This window comes from Malurus melanocephalus, unplaced genomic scaffold (assembly GCF_030028575.1).
Source record: "Malurus melanocephalus ecotype Western Australia unplaced genomic scaffold, MMel_1.1 scaffold_9, whole genome shotgun sequence".
Classification (NCBI taxonomy): domain Eukaryota; kingdom Metazoa; phylum Chordata; class Aves; order Passeriformes; family Maluridae; genus Malurus; species Malurus melanocephalus.
Genome location: NW_026623241.1, coordinates 4,041,297 through 4,062,341, shown reverse-complemented (window position 1 = coordinate 4,062,341; position 21,045 = coordinate 4,041,297). Strand labels below are relative to the sequence as shown.

The 21,045-nt window shown below is 39.5% G+C and overlaps 1 protein-coding gene across 1 annotated transcript in view; it reads right to left on the bottom strand.

Annotated features, from left to right (window-relative positions):
- DCHS2 (dachsous cadherin-related 2) overlaps window positions 1-21,045 on the bottom strand; it is a 106,744-nt gene that overhangs the window by 37,384 nt on the left and 48,315 nt on the right. The window contains exons 3-7 of the mRNA XM_057375296.1: window positions 19,642-19,873; window positions 5,997-6,233; window positions 3,674-4,693; window positions 2,133-2,308; window positions 1,316-1,415 (exon numbers count right to left, since the gene is read on the bottom strand). Of these exons, the coding sequence (XP_057231279.1) occupies window positions 1,316-1,415; window positions 2,133-2,308; window positions 3,674-4,693; window positions 5,997-6,233; window positions 19,642-19,873 (1,765 nt within the window). The remainder of the gene's footprint in view (window positions 1-1,315; window positions 1,416-2,132; window positions 2,309-3,673; window positions 4,694-5,996; window positions 6,234-19,641; window positions 19,874-21,045) is intronic.

Below are 21,045 nucleotides of genomic sequence, written 5' to 3'. Positions count from 1 at the left end.
TTTTTTTGCTGCTGTTTTTATCCTTCTGTTCTTTCCAGAGACAGCTTTTGCAAGACCAGTCATATTTTGTGTTGCTAGTCATTTTTATAATTTGAACTCTTACTCCCCTCTGGGTCTCTACAGTGAAGCCAACAAGAAAATCCAATGTGCTGTTAGAAGGAAGGGGATAGAGTCAGATATATGAACAGGCAGAGACGCCTGAAAAACACTTCCTGTATTGCCTGGCCATCACCCTTCAAACAAATGGCTGCATACTACTGATTCCTTTTTTGCCAAGGGGGATCTCTTTTGTGCAAAATACTCTTACTCACAATGTAGAAGTCTAAATTAATCTCCAGCTCCCTCTGGAAAAAGCAGTCTTTTAAGGGAATTAAGGGAATAATGTCTCCATGCTCTGATGAAACAGTAAACTCCACGTGCAAATTACTGCAGATTACAAATCCCAAATTTAGAAGTTTTGATTGCATTAAACTGGTAGGAAACAAAAAAGAAATACTTCTGTTCCTGGTAGCTCTTACTGTTTTGAACCAATAGTGAAGGAAAGCAGCARAAACAGACCTGTTTTCCTTCCTGGTTACAGATGGGAGTTCTCACTTTTATGAAAGTGCAGCAAGTGGTATGCAGCAAAACCAGACATCACATCTATGTCTCTTATCAATATTAATGGCCCAGTCCCACTCATGTTCTAATTTAGGACTGCTCTRTTATTAATTGCCTTGAAAAGAAAACTGGATCCTACAGCTTACTCCAGAACTGAACTACTACATGCAGGAATTAAGAGGAAAACTAAAGAGGAGTGTTTTTAAGTGGTCACGCTATTTCAGGTTAACAAAGTGTTAAACAAAGGGTGAAACCTGAACTAAAAACCACAAACCTCATTGTTTGCCCAGATTATCTCCTGATCTCTCTGATCCTTGTCTCAGACTGCCACAAACCATTATTTTAGCAGGAAAATTTTCAATTGGTCATGGGAAAAGGGAGATAATTTTTCCTTTGAGATGTTAAACTGACTGAAATACTAAACTATACAGTACAAGATCATGGTCCTAATCTTTTGAGTGCTGCTTGAACACAGCAACAGAAGCAACTAAATCCCTCAAAAGATGGGGCAGAGAGGGAAGGAAAGAAGGACAGCTGCTTGCACTGCCTTAGATAYTTCATAAGATACATGAATGGTCCTGATTCCTATTTACCCAGGCACCTTTATTCTACCACACACAAAATTAACATAAAATCTTTTATGTATACTTGGCTTCTCTAAAATCCTATCTATTTTAATGTATCTTTTTGTATGAATAACACTTTTAATTCTTACCTGGTTCTATTGAATATAATACAACACCGTTGTTTCCGGAGTCAAAGTCTTTTGCGAAGATGGTAGTAACAAGCGTCCCTGATGGCTGCCCTTCCAAAACCTGTCACCGAGCAGATTAAAAGTTATTTGCGCTTATACGTGGACAAAGTGAATCTTAAAACAAATCCCTTGCCACAACACAAGAGCTTAGCTGCTGCTCTRTTTTCCGGTTAGGCAATATTTAGAGTGAGTGCAATGAGCATTTCAGTAGATTGTTAAAATCAGAGCTCCAGCAACCCTCTGTCGCGGTGTGCACAGATCGCTAACTCAACCACCTTTAGGATGGCAGACCCGGAGGTCCGGCATTAAAAGAGATCCCACTGCGCGGATAAATAAACCACACACGCGTTATCCTTTCCGCCTGGTGGCGCACAAGGCGGAGGAGCGCTCCCGCTCTTTGGGAGGCCTGCAGTTTCCCGGTTTTGGGGATGTTCTGAGTTGCCCGGTTTTTGGGAAGGCTCTGAGTTGCCCGGTTTTGGGAGGCTCTGTGTTGCCCGGTTTTTGGGAGGCTCTGCGTTGCCCGGTTTTTGGGAGGCTCTGCGTTGCCCGGTTTTTGGGAGGCTCTGCGTTGCCCGGTTTTTGGGAGGCTCTGCGTTGCCCGGTTTTTGGGAGGCTCTGCGTTGCCCGGTTTTTGGGAGGCTCTGTGTTGCCCGGTTTTGTCAGGCTCTGTGTTGCCCGATTTTGGGAGGCTCTAGAGTTTCCCTGTTTTGTCAGGCTCTGTGTTGCCCGGTTTCGGGAGGCAGAGGGCGCTGCGGGCCGTGGCCCCGCCCGTACCCACCTGGCGTTGCAGGGCGCGCTGCGGGAAGCGCGGTTCGTGGTCGTTGCGGTCCCGCACSGCGATGCGCACGGCGGCCGTGGCGCTGCGCCGGGGCCGGCCCGCGTCCCACGCCAGCACCCGCAGCTCGTGGTGCGCCCGCTCCTCGCGGTCCAGCGCCACCCAGTTGATKATTTCACCTGGCGGCCGAGGAAAAGGGAGGAGAAAGGGAGTTAGGCGTTTGCYGTGCGCTAGATCTTACTGCGTGCAATTATACATTTAATTGAATGTGAAATAACGATGCGTGCCCTCTGATACACCTGACCACTGACGTGAAAAACTCAGCTTTCCAAACCCCTCTGTGGGAACATCCTGTCCATCACAGTCTTGCACGTCTACTTTAGTGCCATACGACATCTTTTACTGTACACTGGGTGCCCCAGAGCTAAAGTATAAAACAGTATGAACCAATGCGCTGATCTTCCARAGAAATCCATCTGGCCTTCACCACACTTCGGGACAGATTATACACGAGCTCGGGGGTTTAACTGCTGACAAGTGGCCTTTATTACTTATGTACATTAATCAGAAACCTTTATGTCTCCCATACATTCTGGTAAACCCAGCAAATAAATCTGACCAGTCTTCTCCCTGTCTGCTCAACCACACCCAATATCACTGTAGATCTGCGGTTGACCAAAGCCCATCACACAGAACACCACGTTATTTAAAAATCTTTATTAACTCCTAGTATTCTGTTTGCCTGTAAACTTCCATAAGCATACTCAAAAGGAGCCTGCTTTTATTTTGAGATTCATACAGAGAAATTCTRGGAAAGCCTCTTCATTCCCCATAGGGACTGGACATCTGGAAATAGGAMTTTGAAACAGCAGATCTTTGCTCACTATGTATCATTTTGCTAAAAGGGATTATTTACAGTGTCTGTGTCCCTTGAAGGATTCCCTTCCTTTAGGGTCTCCATGCTCTGGTCTGTGGTGTTACACTGTGTAGACATAATTCCTATTACTCAAGGCACTTGGGATTCACTGCAGAGTACACCCTGTGCTGGGAAAAGTTTCTCTCAGCCAATTTGACTTCTGGGATACCATGGACAACATGAACTCCATTTTGCTGTAAGTCACRGAAGTGCTCACAGGTATTTTAAATCACTCTGTCTAACTTCATAAGTACCTTTATGGTTACTTATGGCTGATCTGTACTTTTCAACTCTATTTGATCACAGGCAAATAAATTCCTCATATGATCTACTGAAGCTATAATTTAAAACTTTTTCTTTTAATTTCTTGCAAACACTGAAACTTGAGACCAAGTGACCTGAACAAAGTCATGAAAAAAATAAAATCCTAAGGGCTAGTTCATTCTTCATGAAAATGTATTGGGTTTATTTCATTCCCTAAATTGTGAAGCTCTGAGTTAAAATAYTAATATATCAACCCAAAAGATTCACAGCAGTTCCTGAAAGCTTTACACTTTACTTGCATACCCTTAGGGAAGGCTGCTTTCCAAAAGCAATATTAGGCAGATTACAAATCATAAAGTATTACCTGTGTTGGAATTCATCTTGAAATACTTTCCATCAGACAAGAGGAAATAGGAAAGTTGTCCATTTCTTCCTGAGTCTTTGTCAACAGCTGTAACAGTGCCAACCACTCCACTGGGAATTGGGTTTTCCTCGATTTCAAAGAAGTAGCTCTCACGCATAAACATGGGAGAATGATCATTTTCATCCAGGACATTAACTATTACAGATGTACTTGCATTTTGCCTAAGGTTTTCATCCTCAGATGTGCTGACCAAAGCTCTAAAACTTAGCATCTGTGCACATTCGTAGTTCAAATGTTTCCGAAGATAAATCCAGCCAGTATCAGAGCTGATTCTAAATGCAACAGAATCAGTGCTAGGCTCTAAGGAATATGTCAGGTTGGAGRTAAGGCTGTGTGGATCAAGTGAGTAGGCTTGAACCTGAAGGATTTGGGCACCTGGAGAGGTAGCTTCACTAATTTCTACTTGATACACCAAGTTTTGGAAAACCAAAGTAGGGCCCATCTTCTGCTCTTCGATAACCACCGTCAACATCAGCAAAGAAGTCAGAGGAGGATTTCCACAGTCTTCAGCTGCTATGTGTAGAACATATTCCTGCTGCTTGTCCGCAAACACTGTCCTGGTAAGGTTTACCACTCCAAGACTTGGATCAATGCTAAATGCATTTGACTGCTTGCTTGCAATCCTGTATTTGACTGCCCCATTTAGGCCACTGTCTTTGTCTTCTGCATGTGCAATGTAGACAGCGGTGCCGGGCAGCTGGGTATGTGAGATGGTCACCGTGTCAGATTTGGTAAGGAATTCTGGCGGATTGTCATTAACGTCTGTCACAGATATGTTGACCTGAGTGCTGCTGTAGACTGGGGATTTACCCAGCTGGGACTGCACAGTGAGCACCACAGCAGACTGGGCTTCGTGGTCAAGCYGCTTCTTGGTGCGGATGATGCCGAACTGAGGGTCGATAGAGAACTTTCCTTGTGGGTCACCGGAGCAAATTCTGTACRAAACCACTTCTAATGAATCTAGAAATGGAAGCAACAACAACAACAACAACAAAAGTTTTAAAAAATAAATTAAATATGGAAGCGATAACATTAACCTTRTTGAGAACATCTGTGCAGAATGTATGCTGTTAAATTCAATGGAATAAATGCAAGCTACACAGATGTTTGATATTCTTGGGCTTTTTATGCTTCCTTCTTCCCATCCCTGGAGCCCTTCAGTAAAATATGAATGTATACAGTTTGTCCACTTCTGCACTATTTGATTTTCATCACAGTGGTATTATAAAACCCTGTAGAGAAAATAATATAATAGCCTCTTGTTTTTCCCTGACCTAAAATACAGAAAAAACACTCCTATAAATTAGTCTTGTGGGAGCAATTTCCCTACACACAGGCATTCACTGTAGCAAGGAATGAAACAGGTGGCAGTTCTCTGAAAAAAATGTATTTTTAAAAATTTACTGTTCATGGGTGACCACTGATGTAACATTTATACATCAGATGCTACCTAAAGCACAAGTTCTCTAAAGATTCAGCTCACTACCAAGGCCACCCTGTAGAGTGCTGTCTCTGCCCCGAGGAAAGTCCTTCCCAAAAGAAGGAAATGGGAGGACCTGACTAATCAATCTTGTATGAAACACTGGCATCTACCACTTCACATTTACAGATCCATCATCAGGCTGGTACATGGACTCRCAGCTTCCATGGCTCTCAGGACAGACCAAGGACTATCAGGAGCTAACCCACTGCRCTTTACAAATTATAACAAAACCAGATGGATTAAATATATTTTCAAAAGGTCCCATAATAATTAATCTAGACTTTTCCACTTAATTTGAGACAGTGTGGGGTTTTGTTTGGTTGGCTGATTTTGGTTTGGTTTTTTGAGGGGTGGCTAGGAGCACTTCTTGCAGATGCTCTGAAACTTGTGAATACTTCATGATTATGGGTATCGCTCTGAGATTTGCCTTGCATGGCTGACGCTTTAACATGAGCCAGACCGTCACACTTACTTAAACTTTCACAACATGCTTCCCATCTCCCCCTTTACATAAGAGAAATCCATCAGGAAGAAAACTTGCCATTGCTGATCTCCATGGACCACCAAGGAGAATACCATGAATCTCCAGCTGTTCTAAAGAACATCCTAATAAACCAGCCATTACACCAGTTAAACACCAACAGTAAATTCTGTTTAATGATTGACAGACTGAATGAATAACACTAAAGTTTAGGGGGGAAAAAAAAATATCTACAGCTATTTCTAGTTAATGGTCACAACAAAAATACAACATATTCTCTGTCTGAGAATGTGACTTACTTGGAGGCTCTCTGGCCTTTACGGTGCCAATCACACTGTCTTCAGGCGCATCTTCTGGAACAGAAAAGGTATACCGGGATCTCTCAAATATGGCAGGGACCAAAATGGTCTGAAGGATGTTTACTGTGACAGCTGCATTGCTGGCAGAGGGAAGGCCACCCCCATCCCGTGCAGAAACAGTGAGGGAGAGTGCAGTGAGTGCCAGGTGGCCAAGTGCTGAGGTCAGGTAAATAATTCCTGAAAGTACACAGAAATAAGATACCACTTAAGAGAGATGTAAGATAAAATTCAGCAGGCTGTCAAAGTAGTTTCAACATATATTGCTACTCTAAGAGAAGGCTGGACAATGTGGACAAAAATCAGCCCTCCCGATTCAATTTTTGAGAGCCAAGTTMTTTTCAAAATATATGGTCTTTACCATTAACAAAGCCACTGAAACACAGCAAGTTCTGTTTCAAAACACAGTKTCCATTTAGAAACACAGATTCAGCAAAACCTTTAACAATGTTAAATTTTAGTAGTACTACTWGTCTATAGCAAWTTGGAAGTGCATTGGGGGTGSAAAAAAAGTATTGTTACCAAAGATTAATKTATTCTTGCAAAGGGTAAAGCWAATGTTATTTCAAACAGGCTGCAGMGACATTGTGCTTAAGTAGCTACTGAAATAAAACATCCACACAAATGGAGYCAAAGCCCMAAAATATAAACCTTAGGAGCAGTGGGCTCTGTGGAAAGTATYTGGGAAGCAATCACCTGCTGTCTGATCATAAATTTCTTTCAAAATATCCTTTCATAGGGAATTCTAARGTCYGTTAAATYTGCAAGCTGCTAACAATTACATGTTATACAAATTGTATGAAGTAATTCTTTGAAAAWACAMTGTTWAGTCCCAAAATGTACYTTGGATGTMTATTCCTCAAGGTAAGCTRTTTGYGAAGTACATTTTTCAACACGAAAATGAAGATGAAAGGTGACCACAGGCAGGAAATGTTCCTTAGCAATGAGCGAGTTTAACCAATTATGTGCTAAACGCGAAAATCACAGTGTACTAAGCAGCAACGCTGCAGTAAATGCAAGTAATTCAGCTAATAGGGACAACTTTTACACACCAACAGATATTTTTAAGAAATCATCTAGCTTTTTGTAGAAGCTGGTGAAGACACAAAACCTCTTGACTGTTCAGTAAAACCAAACCTATAAACTTTGAGCTATCTTTGTAACTTCCTGGCTCTCTAGGCAAGTTTAGCAGGGATGATACTTGCCATTCAAGTTGGTCATTCAGTGGTTAGACAGGGTAAAACTAAAGCCAGCTCCAAGTCACTTAGSAGAATCAATGCATGATTCAATAAGAATATATCTTCTCAAAATTTAGAGTGAAGCCACAACACTCATTTTCTACGATGCATTTTCAGGCAGAATAATGGAAAATGCATAAAATCCTTATAAATATTCAAATGTGCAGTATACTTTCCAAATATACTACCAGGTCACTATAATAAACTGTGTCTTCACATGCTTAAAATGCCTTAAAAGGGTCTTCAGGATCAAGAAAAAATGCTTTTCACTAACAAAAAAGGGWTACTTATTCCAGTGTGACAAACCACACTAAAAGCACAGCAGTGATACAAATGGATTTGGAGCTCACTACTGATCCAGYTCCTTTGTTAACAACTGATGCAATGCTAAGAAACAACCATATTTTGGCCTTTTAATTTTTTTTTCCCTCTCATAGTTGAGTTTTATGATTACTTAAGCAGCTCAACAAAGTAGTCCTTCAAGGACATAAACTTTTGACATTTCCTGAGGTAATCTGAGCTTGAATATAGCTTGAAATAGCTTGAAGAAAAATGGGGTTAAACATTTTTTCTCCAGAGGAGAAACATATACATGTAGATTTTTAATGTAATTTCTACCAAAATAATTTAAATAAAAGGGACTGTATGTCGCTAACTTGATATTGAACAATTGGATATTTTTCTATTGACAGGGTAAAAATGCCTTGTTCACATTTTAGATACTTGAAGAAGTATGTGGAGAACTGAATAAGTTCTACAGAAAAGCATTAAACTGAGAATCTTAGTGTCAGAGCAGTAACGAAAGACATCAGAACATCCTTTAGCAAAGGGTGGAGCAAACAGTGAACACCTGGTAGAACAGAAATATTTCAGAACCAAAACTCCTTCTCTGTTGCCCTAGACACATTGCAGCAGACTCCACTGCCAGTTCAGCTACAGAAAGAAAAAAGAAAATTAATAAAAGATGTTGTTTTCTTCTTTTTTTTTTTTTTTTTTTTTTTTTTTTGCTGCATCATAGGGAAAAAGGGGAACAAGCAAGTACATCTTGCCAACTCAGCTCTCTTTTTCAGGACCGGGGACACCATAAGAACAATGGCAGATCTCAAGTAAAACATATGTGTTTTCCATACGATTCCCTCCAACCTCAAAAACTGTAGTAAGCAKAAATTTAATAACCCATTTTTACTTTTAACTGTACACATTCTGTTTCTTTCAGCATTTGTAGGACTGGGCATTAGCTTTGCATCTGGTGCTACATAAACTATAGAGACATTTGAGATAGCTCTGCCGTATGTTGGGGAACATGCCTCATTAGGCTCTGTTACGGCACCACGTGACCCTAGGGAAAGAAGACGTAGAAAGAAGCAGCATCTGGGATTTCACTTYCTGTATGATTAGGTAAAACAGCAGACTGTGACTAAAATGGACAGTCAGGACTGCTTGGGCCAAGAGCAGCTGCCAGCACTCTTCAGAGCAGGCTGGCTGGGTGCATCTGATCAGCTGAAGCAGAGTGCAGGAGATGCTTGAGTACTACACTGCAAAGGCATTGCAAGGAGCAGGAACTGTCAGTGTCACAGGTTCACTGTGTGAARCTCAACAGAGGCATGCCTCACTAAATAACAGGCTGAAGATGAATCATGATTTTCCTTTCTTCCCCATTCTGTAAGAGTGGAGCTCATTATTGTTATTACCACAATCATTGGCAGACTGTAATCCATGGCTTCAGAGAACTTAAAAGACAATAAGCTTGCTATGGTATAGAACATATTCTTTTATTATGAAAAACAGTCTCTATAAACACTGACAGTGAAAAGCGAATAAGGAGACAGYTCCTCTGTGAGGAAAGTTTTACCAAAGCYCCCAGCAGGGGACCACACAGACACAAGTGTGSAGCYRCTTTAAGRAAAGTGCCACCTTTCTTACAGCTCRACTCCCCATATAAATGAAYAGTYTTATCTGCTGCCTTTAAAAACATTTAATTCCCATTTTTCAAATTWGTAYTTWTATCACTGCAGTGCTTTGAAGCTCTTACCTCTGGTTAATTCTCTGCATGAGAGAGAGCTGGAATCAATTCTGCTTCACAGGTGAACAATCCTATAATTACACACCAGATGAAGCATTAACATCCAGCCTCATTCACACCTTGGCAATCTCATTTTCTTGACTAGATCTGCATGGGCATAACCGATTGCAGATTCCAGCCCTGATAAATCAAAAGCATGACACACAGACTGCCTRCTGCCTGGATATGATCTGGATGCAGATTTCAGGCAGAACCTGCAATGCTGGATGCAGGTTAGCAGCGGCCACTGCAGGCTGTAGTTTGGGAACAGCTCTGCTCCAAGGCAGGTTAGTTCACTACAGCCATGCTGGAATTTACAGATGTTTTGCTGCAGAACAATCTGTGCTTACGGCTGGCAGAATTTGTAACACTGTTTGGAGCACTGAATGTATGGTGAGACCTAGTACCACTGAAGGGCAAAATCATGACTGCCAACCCTTTCATCTGCTTCGTACTTCCTCACTCACTGTTTGTGGTAGGGCACAAATTTCCAAAAAGTCTCGCACTTCTCTTGGTGCCTATTCACCCAAAAAGTGCAAATGCACTAATGAAGGACACTTTGTGCCACCCACCATCCTCTGGCAAAGACAAAATTTCTTGTGGGATTTTGCTGTTCTTATTTTTGTGGAGGTGCATCCTATTCCACAAGCAGGTTAATAGGGTGTTTCTCAACAGTTAAAGGCATGAAACATGAATCCACATATAATGATTMTTTTAAAATGCATTTTTATTATATTCATGATCCTGTGTTCAGTCCTAAYCTTGCAACAGCATAAAGCACCAAAGTAGGTTTACTCACGAAAGAACTTTTTGTATGGAAAAAAAAAAAACCATACTTGCTAACCCAACACAATTTCCACACAAATCTCCAGCTGAGCACTTTGAATCTGTCTGGTTTTGTACAGAGTCTCACATAAGCAAAACAAAAATCAGCCCTACATTTATAGCCATTTGTAGGTAAACAAAATGTTTTCCACTAGTCAAGCTCTGATAAAAGTCAGGATGCACTAACTTCAGTAACAAAGTCTGCACACTTAAATGGCTTCTAATATTTTATCATTGTTCATAAAATAGAAAAGCTATTTTAGAACTCAGCAAGAGGAATAAAATGAGCAGTTATCAGTGGTGTTACCTAAGCCCTTGAAACCAAACACTCCAGCAAGCTTGAAATGACAGCAGTATTTCTCCAGCAAATACCCTAGGATGGGCCAGCTGGCATGCCCTAACACAGCTCAGACAATAATCAGATGGCCAAAAGGCCCATATGGCTCATCACCCCAGCTCACCTTCAAAGCTGGCCACTGGACCTGCTGTTCAGTAYTGTGCAGGTCAGAGCTGGCCCACTGATCTGCCCAGAGCACCCACCCTAGCACAGCAGCTTCCCAGTGCACAGATGCACATACAGCTTTGCTTTTTATGTGTCAGAAAAAAACTTCAAGATGAGCAGACARGGTGATCCTCCAGAAGCTGGATGCAGTTAGGAGGAGTGCATTTTGCATTAACATTGAAACTAGCTTTGTTTTGAGAAAGAATGATAGTGTTTCTGACTGACATTGCTATTTAAGTTTACCCAACTSATTGCCTATGCTCTAATCTTGGCACCACAGACAGGTTCCAGCTTTAGCATTTTACCTGCACTTAAAATGCATCTTTTTTTGTGAAGCTGCATGCTTGATGGTAACCACAGTAACAGTGCCAAATACACTGTCTTTATAGCTGGTTTAATAACTGCCAGGGAAAGGAAGGAATTAATAAGGAATTACATTGTWATTTGCAGTCCACCTGCTATAACACACACAGCTTCAGCTCATATGAAAAGTCTTAAAAAAGCTTAGTTTCGATTGCACAAACACTGCTTTGCATTTCAGCAAAGAAGAAGACCTTTTCAAGTTTGAAAATATTCAGAATTGGAATGTTTTTACAGTAAATAACTGATTCAACCCACATCAATCTTCTAGCTACATTTGTACTTTACAGTCTCATACCCTTACACTGGAGATGCTCTCAATGCTGGCCCCTCGTGCTAAATTCATAATTTTCCTCTTCAAAAGAGAAATATAGAGAAAATGGCTTAGTGTCTGTATAACCACCACGTGATTAATCACAAGAATTTGCTTAGCATATGAAGATGTGCTCCAGAGCACTTCCTCAGACCCTGACCATGCTGGTGGTCTGTACTGTAACAAACCAGTGCGGATCCGGATCTAACAAACCTGGATCTRGAAGCTAATGTAAGCAGTTTTAATGCTGCAGCTCCCAAAACTAGATTTAAAAATACAAGATGCTATTTATATTTACGTTGCCAGCTTTTTTAATCAAGTTCTTGGCCTAATTGCTATCTGAACATTACCAACATTTTTAATTCTCTAAAATTTCTGTAACAACCTAAATTACAGATAATATTATTAGAGATGGTATTAACATTTAAGTGGTGCTGTCAATGCACAGTTCAAAGTTTATGACAAACCAAGTTAGTATGATGAYTGTTTATTTTGTAGGTGAAACTTGATTGTATAGCACCTTCTGTAAAAAGTCCTCAGCTGCCGGACAACCTTAAAAAAATGCTCACAAAATCCATGAAAAATTGCAGACAAATAAAATTCGCAATGCATTTTCCAATTATTCTGAGAAGCTGAGAGTTTAAAGAAGGCCATTTTTTACAGCAATACTTCTACTTATAAATACTATTTTATTAAAAAGTTTGATTGCCATCAYGAAGGATGATGAATCCCTAGGGAAGAAGTACGTCAGGGTCCATCATAGAAAGGTCTCAGAGGACAGGACCAGGATTTGGAGAATTTTTGCTTAGTACAATTCTAATGTTAATGCAACAAAGGTATAATGATCCACCATAGGACATAAAACCTGAACTTAATACAGGAAAARAAGTATTACAATATAGAGAAAGCTGCATCTAAGTATTATTGTATTTTAAAAAAAAAATCCCTAAAAAAACACAAACAAAAGAACCACCAAACCTGCAACAAAATGCAATTTTTTTTGGTAAAACAGATAACTGATGAGATATAAACTGCCTTCTCAGGGAGATTTCCTTTGTTTCTGCYCTGCTTTATTTCCTTTAATCTGAGCTAATAGTAACTTAGAATGTGTTTGCTGTCTGCATACAAAGTGAACACTCACACAAACATGAGTCCACCTCAAAATCAAAGCATATACCACTAGGCAGGCAGGACTCTGGCCTGGTGAATTCYTGTATTTTCAAAGACAAAGGCAGARACTTCTCTACACACTCTGCACAGCTCCAGCCCTGTCACACCTTTTCAACAGATCATCTTTGCTTGCTTAGCTTATCAAAGTTTTCCAAAAACATCTTTCCAATCAAGGACTTTTTCAATCAAGCTTCCAGCCTCTAGATCCAAAAATAGCTCAGTGCACAACCTGGTAACAAACTTGATTGCCATGGTAACCAGGGATGGTATTTCTTTGAAGAATCTGTACAAAAAGATGTATCAGGACAGATACAGAATGAAGCCTGATGTTAGCCAAGGAAGATATATTTCTGTTCTTATATTAAGAGCATTACCAAACATTACAGATGCTCCCCTTCATTTAAATGAACTCATTTTCTGCCACACGCACTCCCCTGCTATATTAATTCTCACATTGTACCACAGCTGTCTGCTGTCTTGATGTGACCTACCACTTCCTTCCTTTCTTTAGRTTAACTGAGAACACAAAGCAAAGTGAATACATCCTGAGATGTATTTACATATCTGAGACTCAGACAGTCTCTAGCAAAGAAAAGGGTTGCTTGTCTTGAATTTTACTTTATGTATATCACAGTCCTTCTCTAAAATGGGAGGTTTGGGCATAATTCTTTTTCTTTTCACCATTTTTTTATCAGTCCACATCATCTGTGCAATGACATGGAAGTTTGCTCTTTTTCTCTTCCAGTGGGTTCTTCTGTTTCTGAGGTCTGACATTGACTACAAGAAAGAAGYGTGGGCTAGAATACTTTTGTTACTATTTCACATTCTTTCATTCACAATAATCTCATGAAAACTTCTCACCCCACTATTGCATGGTTGAGTTTTGGCACACAGCTTGTAGGAGTATTTCTCTTTGTTGATGGTCGATCCTATTGGATTTCACACATCAAAGAAAATAAAGATACACACATTAAGAATAGCAGTATGGAGGTTTTCTCATGCTGCTCTGCTACAGAACTTTCTTTCAGGGCCAAAATCTGCACCCTTACACTTACTACAGCACATTTTGTGTGCTTCTGGACAATACATTATTKTTTGCATTCTTTAGGGTAAATTTCTCTTTAGATGAGATCTTAGTGAAGGTAAATCTTACAAGTTACTCAGCTGAGACCACTATTTTTTCCTTTTTGATGTAACTCTAACAAAATTCTTTGAGGATGAAAACTTACTGTACTAAACCAATGTCTGACATAYTCCTCTGATTTGCAGCATTCTGAAYACCWTATCAGTATCATATGACAGATCAGAAAAACAGTAACTGAAGAAATGGCAGTTTAAAAAAAGTGGCCTCAAAACGTTCCAAAAGAAAACACTCCTAWTTTTAAATGTAATTTATTTGAAGCTCTTCATATGTTTAGCAAATGTACTACATGCTGTAGGAAAATGCCAAAAGTAGTTTAAAAATAAACTATTTTTTCCTACAATACTGTATGAAAACATCATCAATCATCATAAATATGGCTTTGTTTTCTTTAGAAAGGGTGCATCCCCATTTTACTTTGATGCCTATTACAATCTGCTATATATTAAATATCGTATAATACATGGAGTTAAGCAGTCTGGATATTTTTTTCCCCATAAAAAGAAATTTTGGTATTTCAACATTACTTTTCAACCTGTATTGCAATAAAAACAAAGCAAAATTTTTTTGTGTAATTAAAATTTCCTAAGATGTGTCTGTCATAAAACATTCCATTTCCTTTWATAAAACAAAATTTGTCAGCATCCTTAACTGGAATGAATCTACTCTAAACCAAATCAAAGTTTATTGTAAGTCATTTTGACATTAAATTGCATTTACATATGGTTCCACAGCACAGTAATGAAAGTAGTACAGCACTAAAATACACWCTGTGGAAACAAGAAACATGTACCAGCAAGGGAGTGTTCTGTACAAGCTCTGCATTAAACTCCTCTTCTTGCATCCATTACCAGGCCCTGTTAAAGCAATAAGATGCTGGACTTAAATCTGCCTTTTGGTTAAGTTACTTATACACTCAAGTCTGCATGATCTTTAGGTGTGTTCCTCCTTTTATTCTGCCCCAACAGACTAAGCTCCTAAACTGCTCCTAGACTGCTCTAATCCTTTACAGGACATTTTAGTCACATGATGSCCTTTTCTCTTAAAAAGAAATCAGAATGCATCTTAAAGGGAKCAGGTTTTTTAGCAAGTCAAAATTTCCTCAAAAGAATGTTCACTTCGCAGGAGCTGTACTTCTGTGATGATTTTTTTTTTTTTAATGCTCAGTTACTGACCAGATCTTGCAACAAGGCTTGTCTGTTCTCCTCAGTAACAGAAGGTATTTTAGAAAAAGGTTGATCTGAGTATCTTCAAGTCAATGGAGAGATCTCCAAATATCTCAGAGTATTGTGTTTATATGGCAAGGGTTTGACAGTGCAGGGGCTACAGGAGTGGCTTCCCCCTGCAGCCCATGGAGGACCCCAGGGGATCAGAGATCCACCCACACCCATGGAAGACCCCATGGTGGAGCAGATGGATGCCAAAAGGAGGTTGTGACCCCACGGGAAACCCACACTGGATCATTCTGTTCCCAAAGGACTGCACCCTGCTGAAATGACCTRTGCTGGAGCAGAGGAAGAGTGTGAGGAGGAAGAAGCAGCAGAGACAACTTGTGATGAACTACACAGTTCCCATTCCCACCCTCCTGCGCTGCCAGGGCAAGAGAAGATAGAGAAAATTGGGTGTGAAATTAAGTGCAGGAAAAGGGAGAGCTGGGGGGGGAGGTATTTTATGACATAATTTTTATTTCTCATTACCCTCCTCTGATTTGATTGGCAATAAATTAAAGTCATTTCCTCAAATTGAGACTCTTTTGCCTGTGACAGTAATTGCTGTGAGATTTCTTCCTGCCCTTTTCTTGACCCACAAGCCTTTTGTCTTCATTTTCTTCCCCTGTCCAACTGAGGAGGGGAGCGATAAAGTGACTGGTGGGCACCTGGCATCCAGCCAAGGCCTATCCACCATGTTCRCAATAATATTCTCAATAAAATACACAAAAGGAAGGTCATAGCCTTTGTTTTAGACATCTAATTCAGGTAGGAATCACAGAAACACAAGCCTAGATATCTTATAGAGTTGAAAGAAAAAGAAGTTTAAATAAATGCTTGTACTGCTGTAAAATACACTGAGTGAATTATACTTTCTCCACATCCTTTTCATACAAGGTTTAAATAAAAAATATCTTCACATGAAGATAACCACTAGCTGCTGCCTTTTCTTACCCTCATGGAAGTTTTCTCTGCACACAATGACTATGAGGAGATTTTTTCTAAGACTATGAACAGATCGTTTATCCGCAGACTAACACATGAAGCCATGCTGGTCCAGAATAATTTTCAAAGACTATTATTAATTTCGTTGGCTTGAAACAACTTTYCTGAACCAGAACAGTAGCAGGATGATAACTATCTTTTTATCCATCTCTCAAAAAGGGCATCACTAAGATCAATAGAAAAATTAATTACACACCCTTGGGTGAAAGAAAGAATTAATGCTGGTCACATAATGAAAGTTCACAAATTCAGTTGTTAATCCTAAAGTCTTAAAGTTAAGCACTGCATAGGTTTTCTGCCACACTTATGATTGCATCCTGTGACTTACATTTTTAATTACCAGCTCAGCCATGACTATAAATACACTGTCATTCAGAGAGCTTGTTAGGTAACAATGGGAAAATAAACAAACATAGCTCAAACAGTTTCTTAGCCAGAAGAGTCTTCAGCTTGCCCTGTTCTAATCAATTCACGAGTACTGCTCATAGATCATGCGTGGATCAGATATCCACAACAGGCAGCATAATGAAGCCAAGATGTTGTTTACACCAACACCAGAAACAAACGATAGCAAGAGTCACGAACCAGCAGAGGAGCTGGTTTCCAGTTTCCTATCCATACATTTTTCTAGTTACACAGTTCTTAAAGTGGTTTTTCTTGTGGACAGTCAATCATCAATCAAATGAAAAACACTTCAACTTTTTCACAAATGGAAACACAATAAATGTTATTTATGAGTACAAGAGCATATCACAAACAATAAATACAGTGTCTAAAAGCTAAAACAGCAAACAAATATAACTAATAAAATCTTATTTAGGATTCAAAAATATTTTCAGTGGAATGTGGTCAATTAAAGGATGTTCCCACTCCCACTGAATTAATCTATTTACAACATCCACATGTYACAGTCCTTGAAACAAAAAGATGGAGCCCCTTCAAAGAGCCTGGATGTGCTTGGACCTAATAATATCTATGTATCAAAAGCAGTATTTTTATATTCTATACAGTCAGGTGTTGACCAGCTGGTAGGATATTGTGAACACAGCTCATTGAAAAGTTAAGAGCTTTAACAAAGCAAGGGCCAGAAGCAAGCCATAGCAGTGAAGAATTTGGGTTCCAATTAGTTACTTTACTGTTTTATCCATTTCTCTTCCAAAAATTAAGAAGTGAGTTTTTAGTGAGTATTCTAAGTGCAGTGCTCAAGAAATACCCCTAAAGAAAAATCACAGTGAGATAAATTTTCAAATCCAGATGCCTTATAGATGCCATAAACCAGAAATTACATATGTCATGAATAGCAGCATCATCTTGCATATGATTTTAATGTATTACAGCATAATGTGACAAACTGCTAGCTACTAATTATTTTTAATCTCATAATACAGAAACACATATATTATTAAGGGCTGTACTGAACATTATAATTCAAAATTACAAATGCACTGTTTTTCATTTCTTCTTTCTAAATGCTCTGATAGTGAGGAAAAAATATTTAAAAAGTAAAACTTATCAGGAAAGCAAATCCACARAATATTCCAATACGATCACCGTCCCTCCATTTAGGTCCTCTAATGAGAAGAGMAGGTAAAACAGAATGTGCCATATTGTAAATTGGAAAAACTACAGAACACATCAGTAATTGACTGCACATCCACAAGATCAGAAAAAGAGACCAAACTGGCTTTCAGGTTTGAGCATCCATCTCCTGGAGAATGCCTGTTTCTTCACCTACTCTTCCATTGCCCTCTGTTCAGAAAATGCAGCCCACATAACTAGATGAAGTCCCTCACATAACCTTCAGAGAGGTACAGCTAAATTAGGCCATATATCAGAACTTTTGAAGACAGCTTTAGCACAATAAACACTGGAAAATGTCACTATTATAACAAGAGGTAAGGAGGAAGAGCTCAARATCTCTGCGCCCTAACAGTAAGCCACTTGTTTCATCTCTCTCAATATTGAACAGGTTATGGAGCTATTTAATCCACAAAGATTGCAGAAAACTTCTGTGTGACAAAATGGTAATTTTAACGGGATTTTTTTGTTTTGCTTATAACGTTCATTTTTCCAAAGAGTTTAAAAATCATTCTGCTCTCCACTGACTGAGCATAAGCACTATTGTCAGTAGATGTGGAAGAATATAAAAGGAAAAAATGTATGCAGAAAAAAAACCCCACAGCATTAATATTAATAAGTTAAAATTAGACACAGTCTGACCTTGTGAATTACCCAGGAGATCTGATTAAGTGCAATCAGATTCCAAGCACTATAATGCTGGGAATAGTGCCTGACCTAAGTGCTTTTCTAATCATGAAATGTCAGCAATAATGACCTCAAGCAACTTCACCCTGAATTTGGTCTGCCTTTGATAAAATACCATGATAGATCCATAAGGTAATAGTAATTTACAAGCTTATAGACTCTTCATCATTAAGCATGACATTTTTCCTATACAAAATGCCAAACTGGAAAGAGAGGCCAAAAGGTCACAATCCAAGGAAGAAGCCTTTCAAAATGCTTTCTTTCAGCAGAAGTTGCTGCAAAGCCAGTGCTGCTAACGTGATCCACAGGGGCTCTTTTCAACAAGCCTGATGGGACAGTTTTAAAATGACCAGTTAAATGCCTGTGGAGATTCAGTTTCCTAATTATTGACTGACCTATGTATTTTTGACATCAGTTATGCCCCAGAGAACCTGGTTTGACAGGTAGTTAAAAGTCCACAGTTAAATAAATTCTGAAATAGCCAAGACAAGCAGACTGACTTCCTAAGAAGATCAGTTTCTTCTGCTCAACAGAATATTTTGGGAACTGCATGAAAACGGATACATTTTGAAAGAATAGAATACTGCAAGATTTTGTATGCCRCAGAGCTAATATATACACACATGTACCACAGTCCAAAAAGATATTAAAACATCAAAATAATCTGTGCCATGACCACTCCTCGATCAGGATACAAGGGTTGGCCCTCAAGAAAAATGGCAATTTCAATTTAATAACCACAGACATTTGTAGATGCATGTTCTCTTCAGCTGATGCTGACAACTATTTTAAGGGTAGAAAACTAACTACAGAGGCTGTTTTGTCACAACAAAAGTTGTTGAAGAGTRATTTGATCTGTGAGTATCAACCTATCTTTGAAAGAATTCACGGATTTGCATCTGCCATAATTGTTTTTCAGCTATTCATCACTCCTTCACTGAACCTTTCTCCAGAAGCCAGGAGGATGAGGTCTCACATCAAAAAGTAAAGGCAGAAAAAGACACTTACAAAGCTAAACATTGAGTGAAACAGGGAGGCAAATATGCATTGTAACTCTGAGCAGAATCGGGGTCTATCCTAGCACAGCAGGGAGGAAGATTAGAAATTAGAGTGATGAAATGAAAGGATGAACATCTTGAAGGGTCTTTTATTGCTCTTCAAGAGTAATCCCTAAGCATTTCAGAAATTCAGATATTTGTGTAAAAAAATAATGGTTTTATTATTTCTAACAATGATGAATAGATTTAGGGCTGAAAATAGTGGATTAGTGGCATGCTGCTTGTCCTTCATTGTAGTGAAATGAACTGTATTTTCCATTCTTTTGCTTATTTCAGTGAATGCAAAGGTTTCATGTTAAACCTAAATCCTCCATTTTCCTTTAGCATTGCTTTCCATCAGAATCTAAGTTTCACCCGAATAACGTRACTCCAAATATAAAAACCATCATCAAGAAAAATATACATCTTGTATAATTATCACCTTTCTGAATCATACAGTACCTGTGGATGGATCAACTGTGAAAAAAGAAGAAAATTCTCCTGGGACCAGTTCGTACGTGACAATGCCAAATATTCCTGAATCTCTGTCTGTGGCAACAACATTGATAATTTCTGTTCCTGGCTGTGTGTGACTGCTGATACTTGTCACATAGACGTCTTGTTCAAAAMCAGGCTGATTATCATTAATATCGTCTATCTCGATGCGAACAAAAGCTTGGGCACTCAGACCACCCTGTTGGATAAATAAGAAACAAACCAAAAACAAAGTCAATTTTTGAATGGCTTCAGTCCATCATTAGGAAATGGAACATGCTGCAACAACATTGATCAATGAAAAGATCCATTAAAAACAACTTACAGTGCCTTAAATACCCCAAAACATTGCACACAARCAAGCTATGGGCTCAGCACAACACCAATGGGCTGATCACATACATCAGGAAACTCAGCTTCTCTACAATGGTGAGACCTGAACATGAAGTCAGATTTGTTAAAGCTAATGAGCACTACACATGGCAAAAGCCTTGCTAGTCTAGCCTCACATGCCTCTGCTGACATCACCAACACCCCACTTATTCCTTCACAGGTAAAAGTCAGGGCTTTATATCCCTCAGGTGACTGTGGCGCTCCATTAAAGCAGAAATAACTTATCTCTATGAGTCTTTCAGATGTAAAAGGATGAGCATCATAACAGTGATTAGAGGCTTTTTCAACCAGAGACACAAAGAGCAGTGCAGGACAGCCTGTAAGACCTATTCCTCAATTTACTGACAGATGCCCAACAAAAGCCCACTGAAATAGCACATGGACAGCCACGGGATCAATTTAGCCTTGCTCTGGAGTGAAACTGGAGAAGAAAGGAGCAACTACAAGCTGGCTTATCAGACCATGCAATAGAAAAATACTCATTTGCTAGGACAAGGCACTGAATTTTGCGACAATCTTTAAAAAAAACCCAGTCCTGTGGGTGCTGAAGTATAGACCCCACAGGCATCTGAGTGAAACTAACAGCAATTTATTTCTCCAAGGCATTACCTCGTACTTCCTGTGGATTGCCTCCATAAGTTTGGAGGAGTTCATATTTCCAAGCCATAGGAAGCTCAAATATTTCGAAAGGGAAGCAGATCCAGTGTGGCAGAGCTATCAGTGAACGCTGGAGCACTGGCATGTTCAGAGGCACAATGCAGCTCAGGTATGTACAGTCTGCATGTATTTTATGCATTAAGATACACACGGAGGGAGAATCCTGAGCTCTTCAGARTCACACTGAGCATGCTGTGCTTGTAGCAGTCACTTAGAGGAACTGCTGACACAGATCAGATGGTCATGCATACATATGACTATGCTGAGCTTGTCCAAACTTAATTTTGCAGTCACAGGAGCTATGATTTAAAAAAAAACAAA